At 36.5% G+C, this 12,127-nt stretch overlaps 1 protein-coding gene across 1 annotated transcript; it reads right to left on the reverse strand.

The window, feature by feature from the left end:
- Positions 1-3,267: 3,267 nt before the first annotated feature.
- Positions 3,268-8,409, reverse strand: LOC147891786 (tropinone reductase homolog At5g06060-like). Its single transcript, XM_087387951.1, has 5 exons — positions 8,232-8,409; positions 7,807-8,014; positions 7,206-7,428; positions 6,873-6,979; positions 3,268-3,630 (listed from the first exon to the last, which is right to left on the reverse strand). Exons 1-5 carry the CDS (start codon positions 8,315-8,317, stop codon positions 3,436-3,438), a joined length of 819 nt encoding a protein of 272 aa, XP_087244077.1. The 5' UTR covers positions 8,318-8,409; the 3' UTR covers positions 3,268-3,435.
- Positions 8,410-12,127: the final 3,718 nt, after the last annotated feature.

A 12,127-nucleotide genomic window follows, 5' to 3' on the forward strand; every position in this document is an offset into this window, starting at 1 on the left:
TGGAACAAAAATGTATATGTAGCTCTCCTTAGCACCAAAACCATCGGGTCCAATTTTAATAGCTAATGCTAGTGTGTGGGAAATTTGAAATACTAGGTCAATGCGGCCTAAGATGGTGTGAGAGAGAGAGAGAGAGAGAGAGAGAGAGAGAGAGAGAGAGAGAGAGAGAGAGAGAGAGGTCTGGAATCTTAAGTAGCTACAGCAACTTTCACAAAGCTTCCTATTGAGTGGTTAGGAAACAAAATTGCTATTGTGTTGATAAAAGCCAAAAAGTATCAAAGCTAAATAGAGCAAATATATATGTGCAAAGAAAAGAGAGTTGGAAAATGTACCAATACTTTAGGCTACCAAATTAATGTCTTATAGAGCACTTCTCTACTTGTGTTGGAAATTGTTTTTGAGGATAGAGTTTCTACCCATTTGATTGGGTGATGTATACAAAAAGCTATAAATAATAGACAACACTAGAGTCTCATTGGTCTAGGGAATTCTATACTTATGGGGATTTCAAAATAGGAACAAATATGAAAAGATCCATGAAATAAAATGAGTAATGAGATGCCAATAGGAAAGTAGCAATGTTATAGAGATCTAAAAGGATGAACTTGGAACATAATGCTATGGCATTTGGTATAGTACAATCAAGATAAGGTCAGTGATTTGTCAAGGTAGAAATCCTCTCATGGAAAGGGAACCCAAAAATGCCCTTTAAATTGTTACAAAAATTGAAATTAGACATGATCACAAATTCATGATTGATCAAAACCATAGAAACCAAGAACAAGGAAACAAGTGGGGGAGAGAAGAGAAAGAGAGAGCAACACTGCATGGGGTCCAATCTACCCCGCTTGATGGTGGCTCTTGCTTCCCATCTAGAGTATTTATAATTGTAATTACAAAAGGTAAAGAGCCAATAATAGTACATCCAAAAGCATCCCTTGTCCATAATTAGTAGGGATTGCTCAACATAGCTCCATAAGCTCAAAATATCACAAGGCTTAATATGCCCTCATCCATAATTAATAAAATAAATTAGCCCACAACTTAATATTCATTACTTTGCAATATAGCCCATGGCCTTTGGCAACCATTCGACACTTTGATCAATCTAAATCACCTTCACCATCTTCGTTTCTCATTATCAAACTCATCATCTATACTCAAGCTGCCAATTATGCTAGTTGTTACAATCAATTGATGAATCATCACACCAACTAATCCCACCACAATTGTACGCTTGATAAATAGACATCAAAATACACACCTTGCGACCAATTGCAATAACACTAATAACACTAGAAAAATTAGTGTTAACATGGAATCACCCACAATACTAAAAACCATCTAGCCTTGCAAAACACAGGTAGTTAGGCATTTCCAACTAAACCCCACAAAGCATCCACTAGGACCCCCTTCGCGTCTGGTGCACTCCTATGGAATACTTTGCCATAGTCACACTTAACTAAAATAAAATAATTTCCATAGCAAGAAATATCAGAAATACAATTTTGTAACATAAATGCTACATGGATGACATAGAAGATTAGAGTGTTATGCACCCACCAAAACTTGTGTGGCTCTCTCTTCTGTCTCTCCCTCTCTCTCACCTTCTTCGGTTCTGCTTTCGTTGTTGAGATCTCTCAACTGGTATTAGAGCGTGGGTGTTCTAGCTAAGGCCGGGTCTGAGCATGGAGCTCGAAGTCTGCTGGTGTAGCTCTGTGGGAGGAAGGAGAAGCTCTATTGGGTGACTTTACTAGCATCCTGGTGTGCAGAGACCTTGCAAAAACCTTTGGAAAGTTGGTGCATACATAAAAGAAGATAGCTTGTACTACTCCCCTCTTTGAGTATAACGACATAGTTGTATATGGAACATTTATTATTTATATAAGAGAAACATTTGGCACGTTTATATGAAAACTTAGTGGTTCTTTTGTGTTTTCGATCTTTAACATGACATAAATTTTATTTTACATGCATTTTTTCATTTGCTTCAATTGCAAGATCTAGAAAAAAATAATAAAAGTGGTGATATGTAAAAGAGAGTAAGTTTAAATTAAGAAAACACCAAGACTAGAGATTGAGTGAAAATGAAATAATGTTTAGTCACAAGGAACGGGACTAGATGGAGAAAATGTGCAAATCAATAGAATAGGGTGAAATATGAAGAATGGAGGAGAGAATTCATTGACAATGAGTATGAAGAAGGGGAAGGAGATTTAGGTGGGTTATGAGGGATTTGGGTAAATGATTGTGCAAGGATAAGGGCATGACATAATGTGGGGTGAGAATCTAATGGCAATTGAATGTGCATGAGTGTCTATGCAAAAGAGAGAGAGAGAGAGAGAGAGAGAGAGAGAGAATTGCTAAAAGATATGAGAGGAAGAGAGGACTATCACATCAAGAACATATCACATGCACCATTTTCAAGTATTCTTGTCATGAAATGCTTGCCAAAAAAATGAACTTATTATGTGGAAATTCTTTATTTTTAGTAACCCAACATCATGGGTGCAGACTAAAGAAAGTGACATATAATGCTAGGATATTACATCAAAATTTTTTAATTTTCATAAACAACACACTTGAGTTTTGAAGGTATGAATGATAACACATAATATTCTCATTCTTGAGCATGATCAAAAGAAATAGCATAATTATGGATACTGAAAGAGTAAAATGTATTATTTAAATGGCATTACAACTAAAGCTTACATATTGGGGGTTGTACATGTCTACTTATGTCTACACAAGTATCTTTTATAAGTAACAAGAGCATAAATTAACACATAACTACATCAAGACCAATGCTAGATTTAAAATAGAGTATGTGGTTATTAACATATTATTGCACAAAAGCTTGTATTGTTTAAACATTAGGTTTAACATTCATTTAACGACATAATCTAATATCTTCTAAGAAATATCTATGAACATCAAATGAAAGGTTAAATCCACATTTGAGATATTAATTCATAGCTAAGTCATACATACATTAGATATTTACCATGAACAATCTCTTAAGGAGGATAAAGTAGGATACCAACATTGGAATTGTTATAAACTAGGATACCAACATTGGAATTCTTATAATGGATAATGCTTAAGATGCTAGTAAGTTAATGATGAGTTCTTTTGAAATCCTCACTCATTTCCAATGTTAAAGAGAGTAGTTAAATCTTGCATTATGCTAGCAATCAAACAACAAACACTTGTTCTACAAAAGAACTTGCAAATATTTCTTCAAGTATATATTAACATGTCCTCTAGAAAGTGCTTGTTAGAATAAGGACTTGTAAGTTCTAATAGGATATCATCAAAGGAGTAATGACATAACAAGGTCATTTTTCTTCTCTTGAAACCCATGCATATTCTTACTTTCAATCATCTCACCCTCGTTCTCATCTATAATGACAAAGGATGAGCAAAGAACAAATCTCAATTTGGCATGGAAAATACGCCCCTCACCATTGATCCTCCATCAACCACAAAGACTTCTCCAGTACAAAATGATGCACAAGGCATACACAAGAATGCTACCGGAGCCCCTACTTCTTTGGGTTCCCCAACTCGTCCTAATGGTATATTGTGTGTTATGTACTTAGGTTTATGCACCATCAATGCCTCAATCGCCTGTAATAAAAGTACCCAATAATTCATAAGAAAAGCAAAATCATTAGATGATAATGAATTGGAGAGAAACCCAACATAAATTTCTCAATCTATATTCATGTTAAAAAAGGATCTTGCCCTGCAAAAGTGATTTCCTCCTCAAAAGGTTTCTATCCTAAAGTTGCACTATCTCAAAGCATTTAAGAAAGTTGATTGGAGCATTGTCATGTCTTCACTAGAAAAACATTGTTAAAATAAAAAATTTCTCAAGATTTGGAAGTATGATGCATTAAATTTTGCTCATTTGCATGGATGTACTTGGCTACATCCTCAAATGAAGATAACTTTGTATCCAACTCAAAACTCGAGATTCCATCCTTACGAAGACTCATCCATGACACATGTTTTTTGCTATAACAGGCCCATATGTCTTTGAGGAAAAGAATTCTTAGTGACAAGAGTAACTGTTCTCGTGGGAGGAAGCTAATAACTATTCTCATGGGAGGAAGCTAACTTTCTCAAACCTATTCTCGGGGGGGGGGGGCGGGGGGGGGGGGGATCACCTTATCAACATGTAATGTAGCACCTTAATTAATGAAAAGTGGTTGGAAGGGTTTTTTGCAAATTAGGGGCTTACAAGCCCTATAGAAACATGACTTAAAAGAATTTATCCAATGTAGTTCACTTGTGTGAACATATAAAAGAACCCTTTAAAACATGAGTTTTAAAAAATTTATCCAATGTAGTTCACTTGTGTGAACATACAAAACAACCCTTTAAATTCAAAATCCAAATATGAATGTATGAAAGTGGTTCAACAATTATTTAAAAATTGCCAAATAGAACTATTTTTCATGCTCTTATTATATGCCTTTTTATGATGAGAAATCTAATGCCAATTCTAATCTACCCCTAAAGCCAAGATTGGAGTAGTTAACATAGTCAATGTTCCATATCAAAACATGGCCATTATTCTAAAATGGACACTTGAAGGCTAGACTCAAGTAGCTTATTGGCAAAGAGGCTCACCATTAATTGATTCAAACCCTTATCATCAAAGCTAAATTTCTATAGTGCTAGCCCTCCCACCTTCATACAAGCACTTCACTAAAAGACAAGTGTGCCACCTACATGGCAAAAAATGATTACTCCATTAATTAGTTAGAGGTGAAGAGGGAGAGGGGTGAAAAAGAGGGGATGGGGAGGTAGAATAATGAGGGACGGAGGTAAGATAGTGAAGGGGGATCCCCATGCAAGGTGTAATAAAAAGAGAGGTGAAACAAGGGAGGGGGTATTTAATTAAAGAAGGGAGAGGTGGGGGAAAGGAATAATATCCTTTCTTTTTTTAAATAATCTATTTTATTCCTAGTAGGAAACCCACATATGCTTTTTAGAAAAGTAGAGGTAGGGATCACTTGTGTGGGAGGAGATTTGAGTTCAATCCCCCATGTAAGGATGCTTTGAACTTTCGGAAGGATTGATATATACACCCCATCTCCAAAATGAGAACATAAATTGTCGAAAAGGAAAAATATAGTCATGGTTGAAAAGATCAACTTATTCTCCAAAAAGGTTAACCTATGCTCTAAAAAGATTAACCTAAGTTTTAACTACTACAAAGTCTAAACTAAGTTGTTATTGCAAGTAAAAACAAATGGCAGGACTAAGGATGAGTTATCAACAGCCATTAATTAAGGCATACTTTCATTTGTTGAAATTTTCCTTATAAGACAAATGGCAGGACTAAGGATGAGTTATCAACAGCCATTAATTAAGGCATACTTTCATTTGTTGAAATTTTCCCTAGCTTATAAGGATATCCCTCATAGCTACTAGTAAGAGCACCCACTGATGCTTAGAGTGGATTTTGTTTTATACAAAGGATAATTTAGAAAGGGCATCAAGTAAACTATATAAGGTTATAGAGTAAGCACAAGCCAAAAGGACCTTAAAGAGTGTAAACATGGCCATGTTCAAAAGGCATGATGACAAACTAAATGTCTTCTATACCAAAGATATTCTTCTCGTATTATGGTAGAGGTCATCCATAGTTCATTACTACATATTCACAAGATTTGAAGACAACTAAATTTTTGCAGCTAATGTTAGATGGAAATGAATATGCAAGATGGTTGAAAATGAAATGATATGATAGACTATAATGTAAAAAATGTATTGGATTCTCCTATACTAATGCTTAAATCATGAATACTAGAGCCTTATGATTTAAGTGATTGGTTGATAGGGATGAGAGAGTTTGAGGTTGCAAAATTTTATAAGCAGATCCCCTTCTATATAAGAGATAACAATAAGAATCTATCTATTTATATTGAGTCACTTTGTAAATCAAGATGGTATGTTTCTTGGGTCTTTTTAATGAACATTTGTCAACATTGCTTTTAAATGATTCTTCATCTTGCAAAAATTTTGTATGGTATAGCCTAGGACCTATATAAAGTTCTAGATGCTTATCTACATAGTGTGATGGAGAATGTAAACGTAAATGTTGTTGTTGGTAATTGGATGCAACATGAAGAACTTGTGTGTTGCAGATGATGCCATCGACAAGTAGATGCAATATGAAGAACTAGATGCAAAATGAAGAACTAGTGTATTGCAAATGATGCCATTGATAACTAGATTCAACAAGAGAACTTGTGTCTTGAATGATATCAATGGTAATTTGGATGTAACACTAAAATTAAATTTTGGTGAAAAAAATAGTGCCAAACACAAGTGAACTTGATAATTAGATTCCTATGTAGCTAGCACCCCTACTTGGGATGAAAGATTTCTTAGTGTTCATTTGTAGTGGGGTGGATGGAATCAAGATGCTCTATGTAGCAAGGGGGAAACAACCACTCTTTTAGATGTTTGATAGCATGACATGCTTGAAGAATATCCATTTACCTCATGGAAGCTTCTAACCTACTTTGCAAAGAAGCATTCATAGATTTAAGCCTTATGTTTTGTCTTTTTCTCCTAACCTTCTTTCCTAACGTTCTTTTGGTGTGCAAAAGGATCTACTAGACTTTTGGTCTAACCATGGGGTCTTGTAAGAAAAATAGAGTCGAAGTTAATATGTTAGAAATTTGTTTACTTAGCTACTTTTTGTTCATGGTTAAAGTGAAAAGAAAAAGGTTCAGATGCTTTAAATTGATAAAAAAGAAAAGAAAACAACCCACTGCAATAGTTTGTGTGATGAAGGTGATTATACATAAATGTGAGCAAGGTGGAAGAAAAGACAAGGTACAGAGAGACACCTGAGCTTTGGTCTCCACAACAATAGCACCTGGTGCTACACAATTAACTCTAATGTTGTCCTTAGCCCATTCAAAAGCAAGACTTTTTGAGAGTTGATGCATGCCACCTACACATAAATTTAAAGGAAAACAAAAGAGATATTGAGATCTAAATGAAATATAGGCAATTGGACATCATCGGTAAGATGCTAGCATACACAAATCCCAAAGAAGGGGTAGGCCTTGAATAATGGGCCTCATATTAAAATAGGGTGCACTTACCCAACATATACAAAAAACAATATTTCAAAAATGGTTACCATGCGTACATGGAAGAGAACGTAGAGTATGTACCCTTGGTCATGCAGTAGAGTGTACTGGGGTTGGCTCCTATGGGTTCGAGGCCTCCCACTGAGGAGATGAAGATGATGCTAGCCTTGCCGGAATCCTTGAGGAAGGGGTAAGCGAGCAGCGATAGATGGTAGCCTGACTCTAGATTTGTTGAGAGCATGAAATCAAAGTCATCCTTGCCTTGTTGAAGGAGAGGTGGCTCTGTGTAAGCACCAACATTGTTCACCTGAGAGTGATAAGATTATATAAGGTAATTGATGGATTCATTGATATCCCTTTGGATGTATACATGTACATACATATGTGTGTGTGCAGGTGTGCATGGGCATGTGCTTGTGCATGCACGTGTGCGCGTGTACCCCCCCCCCTCCCCACACACACTTGTGTGTGTGTTTCTTTCTTTGTCTCTCTCTATATGTATATATATGTGTGTGTGCATGCGCATGCGTGTGTCTTTATATATATGTTCACATGCACACACGTGTTTGTGTGTGTGTGTGTAGATACGTGCACATGCACAGGCACCTGTACAGTGTACATGTGTGTGTGTGTGAGAGAGAGAGAGAAAGAGAGAGAGAGAGAGAGAGAGAGAGAGAGATCTTACTAGGATGTCTAACTTGTTGGCGAAATGATCTGAGGCTTTCTGCATCAATTCTATCCTCGCTTCCCTACACGAGACATCGCAGACTGATCCCTCAACTTCCAGCCCGGCTTCTTTCCAAGCTTTCAGACGTTCTTCTAGCTCCGCTTTCGAGCGCGCGCAGGTGTACACTGATGCTCCCAACGCCGCCAGCTCCTCCACGATTCCTTTCCTGCAAACACAGGAACATATCCCAGCTCGTTATACTACTGCTGCGCCCCCATTGCCACACCGAATTGTGCAACCCATTGAGCGTTCCAATGAGTAGATACACAGTCTAATGGACACCGTCTGTTGCAGCAACAGCACCCAGGAAGAGTAGGAATGGATAAACGGCTTTCCTACCGTCGCAGGTGCGAAGAAAGCAGGATGTGCGCGAAGAAAAGTACCCAATTCCACGAGTGCCCCCTGTGACTAGTGCAGTGTAACCTTGCAAGCTCCATCGTGCTAAGAGGCTACTCCTAAGGTCTGCCATGCTACACCCAAAGCGATCAGGAGGGATGAGCTGGTCAATGGTGCTTAGGTACTCCACCCGTGGAATATATGAACAGTTCACGCTCGTGGGCGACTTACACTCTCTCAATGGCCAAACTTTTATGTGGATGATGACGAATGCCTTATAAGAATCGCTCATTCATGCACGTGGTGCATTATTTGCATGGGCACTATGATAACCCCTCCACCATCGTCGTCTCTCTCAGTTTAAAACTCTTTCAGATACATGCTGTGTAGAATCTAGATCCATAGGTTTAAACCTGGAAAAATGGTTCCCCATGACATCACAAGGTCATAGATGATGTGTGCTCCTTTGGATCCATAGGGTTAATCCTGGAAACTCGTTCAGAATGACGATGATGCTCTAAAAGTTCACCTAGTATAGCTCAACCTCAAATACTGTGAAAGCAGCTCAACCTAAATGATGTGTGTCATCATGTCCTTTTGACACATGTCCTTTAGTGCCTTGTGAGTAGGAATCATTTTCTCTCATTAGTCAAATGCCTACAATGATCTGGGTTATGTACTTGAATTGAAACACATCTTCAGAGAGGACAATGATTTAACACCTCCAAGAGGCTACATGGAATTTATCACTTCATAGCCTTTATGGTCATGAATTCCAACTCTCTTAATTGAGAATCATTAAAAATTGGTTGGTGGCCTACTCACCTCTTTGCTCCTTTCACAGGTTTTTAGACTTTCTGAACAACTACATGACCTTTTATGCATCGACACCATTGAATGGTGGGGCATGATGCTAGTTCCATGTGATTGTTGAGACCTTTCGAATTCAAACATCTTGAAAATGATTTGCAAGCATAGTGAGGCCTTATATGGGTCATGAGTATACGTCATAAACCAATCCTCTCACATTATTAGTTGGTACAAGTTTTAGGGAGTAGTTCACGTCGTTATTAGTACAAGTTTTGGTAAATAGTTAACATTGCTATAGGACATAGAGTATGATGGGGTTTCTAGTAGACTCCACTTTAAAGATTATGGATTCAAAAAATAAATTATTAGTTGAAACAAGTTTTAGGGAGTAGTTCATGTCATTATTAATACATGTTTTGGTATATAGTCAACATTGTTATTGGACATATAGTATGGTGGGGTTTCTAGAAGACTCCACTTTAAAGATTATGGATTCAGGAAATTAACATTATGTGTATGTTCAATCCAGAATTAGATTTTAAAGATTGTGCAACTTTCATCCATGGACATGCATGAAGTGACTAAATATACTTATCCACCATCATTAATATAATCGAATTAATAGAGGGGCATTTACATCATTCACCAATGGAACGTATGTGCCAATGGGAGCTAAATAAATATGAAGAATTATTATTGAGTTTAAAGGAAGAGTAAATTATATGAATATATACTTTAAATAATTGCATAATCTATCTATAATGCTAGCTCTTAAGGTAAGGGATTTCTTTGCACTATAGGGCTATCACAATGCATGTTTCTATGTCAAAAGATCCCATTGTAAACAAGATGCCTCTTCAACAAACATGTACTTTTTTGATTTATTCATACGTGCAAGAGGTTGTAAAATATTCCAATGTAAGTGGCTTGTCCCTATTGAAAGATGAACCTCTTAGTACACGCATGTGGTTGTTATGGAGTTAGTAGGAAGTCCCCTAGGTGATTGTTGACAATGCCAATACCATATGCATTTCTTATTATGTACTAACCTATGGAGCACTAAAATGGCAAAGGGTTAGGAACCTAACTCTAATCCCCCTAGGTAATTGTTGAGGATCAATCTCAACATCATGCACATTTTTAACTTGCAATAATCTATAGAATGCTATAAAGGAAATGGGGGTAGATGCCCTAAGCTTAATGCTAAAGCCATATCTTCACGGTTTTTGGCTAATCTACTATAGCATTAGTTTTAACTAATCTACTATACCGATAGTCATTTGTGTGTCATCTAAGCTAGCTATACCCTTGCTCCTCCTTCTCCACTCTCTTCTCTCCTCCCTCCAACATTGTTAAGTAGGGATTTGCGGTAGTATTAAAATGTCTATTTTAAAATGTTTAAAATGCTTTTTAATAAGCCTAGAAGCATTTTAAAACACTCTAGTAGCAAATTTTTATCGGGATTGTCTACTGACTATTATCATGCAGTGTATCTAGACACTGTACAGTGTTAGTAGTTATCTCGCAATGTTTTTTATAGCACCATGCGGCATTGTAATTTACTACGTGGTGAATTTTACCTATATAGTATGCCCTCCGTAAACGTATTGTTCACATTACCGAGATTCCTAGTGTTCCATGGAGGCTTGGAAAAGAAAAGGACTAAAAAAGGGATAAAAAAAGCTACAAACCAAATTTGCAAGTTTTGTTCAATCTTTTAAAAGGTATTTAGTGCCGGTGGTGGGCTCGCTTTTGCCAACAAAAATCCTTTCACACTCAAATACTAGTTGGGTAAACTTAGTATCTTATTTTGTTTTAGATTGTGAAGTAGGTACTTTAGATAAGCTTAGTATTTGTAGAGTGTTGGTTGCATGAAATGTTATAGGTTTTTAAAATAGTCAGTTCTTAAAAATAGTTGCTTTTTGAAAATCTTAACATGCATTTTAAAAATTACTTGCATTTGTTATATTTTCTTTTATTAGAATATAGTTATTTATATATGTGTAGGGTTTTGTTTAATAAAAAGTCAGTGTGTCGGTTGGAGGTTCACCTAAGCCGACCTATAATAACTCACTCACAAATGAAGAATATTAGTCCATGTGCCACTGGGGGTTCGCTAATGTTGTCTCGAAACAATTCGCACATGAATATAAAATTTATGTTATACTAGGAGTAAATTATAAAGGAGGATTCAATAGTGTATAGAGAATACTTGACTTTCCACCAGTTGTGGGCTCGTTCATGCCGACTGATAGCAGCTCATTCAAAGTCTCTTTGGTTGTGGAACTCGCAATCGCCGGCTCGTAGCAGCTCACAAAATTAAGCTGCACACTTGTAGGTAGTAATCAATTACAATTTATAGATTGTAGTATACATAGGATTATAATCCATGGTTAAAGGTTTCCATATACTATTGATTGCAAAAAAATAAAAATAGTGATGTTGTATATGGTGTAATTAATACCCCATGACTCCACACTTGTTTAGAATAGATATTGACAGGTTCACAAATTAGAACATATGCTAGCTTAAAGTTTAGAGAAAAAAATTGCATGGTAGTGCTCATGTAGTCCATGGTTAAAGGTTTCCATATACTATCAGGAGCAAAAAAATAAAAAAAGTGATGTTGCATATGGTGCAATTTCTATTCCATGCCTCCACACTTGTTTAGAATAGATACTGGTGGGTTTGCAGTTTAGAAAATATGCTAGCTTAGAATTTAGAGAAAAAACTTATGTGGTAGCTGTGCTCATGTATTCCATGTTTTAAGGCTCCCATATACTATTAAGTGCAAAAAAATAAAAATAGTGATGTTGCATATGATATTTCTAGCCCATGACTCCACACTTGTTTAAAATAGTCTATAGATAATGGCGGGTTTGCAGTTTAGAACACATGCTGGCTTAGAGTTTAGAGAAAAAAATTGTGTAGTAGTGCTCATGTAAGTAATGCTAGCTACTACACCAGTGTGTGCAAAATACCAATGATTCGATAGTAGAGCATAATGTTGCAAATGATCATGGTGCAGACAAATGCTTACTCTAAAGAGAGAGGGATGTGGTAAAAGGTGAGGGTTACCAAAAGGCGAGCAAGAAAAATCAAGCAGAGCTATACACCAAGCATAAATAAGTGA

This window comes from Dipteris shenzhenensis, chromosome 17, assembly GCF_047967505.1.
Source record: "Dipteris shenzhenensis isolate YYH24624 ecotype China chromosome 17, Dip_SZ_1.0, whole genome shotgun sequence".
NCBI lineage: Eukaryota > Viridiplantae > Streptophyta > Polypodiopsida > Gleicheniales > Dipteridaceae > Dipteris > Dipteris shenzhenensis.

Excerpts from the sequence above, each read along its gene's own strand:
- LOC147891786 (XM_087387951.1), bottom strand. The coding sequence starts at position 8,317 with ATGGCAGACCTTAGGAGTAGCCTCTTAGCACGATGGAGCTTGCAAGGT. Across the intron at positions 8,015-8,231 it reads GGGGGCACTCGTGGAATTGG|GAAAGGAATCGTGGAGGAGC; the intron begins GTACTTTTCTTC and ends CTGTGTTTGCAG. Across the intron at positions 6,980-7,205 it reads ACTCTACTGCATGACCAAGG|GTGGCATGCATCAACTCTCA; the intron begins GTACATACTCTA and ends ATTTATGTGTAG.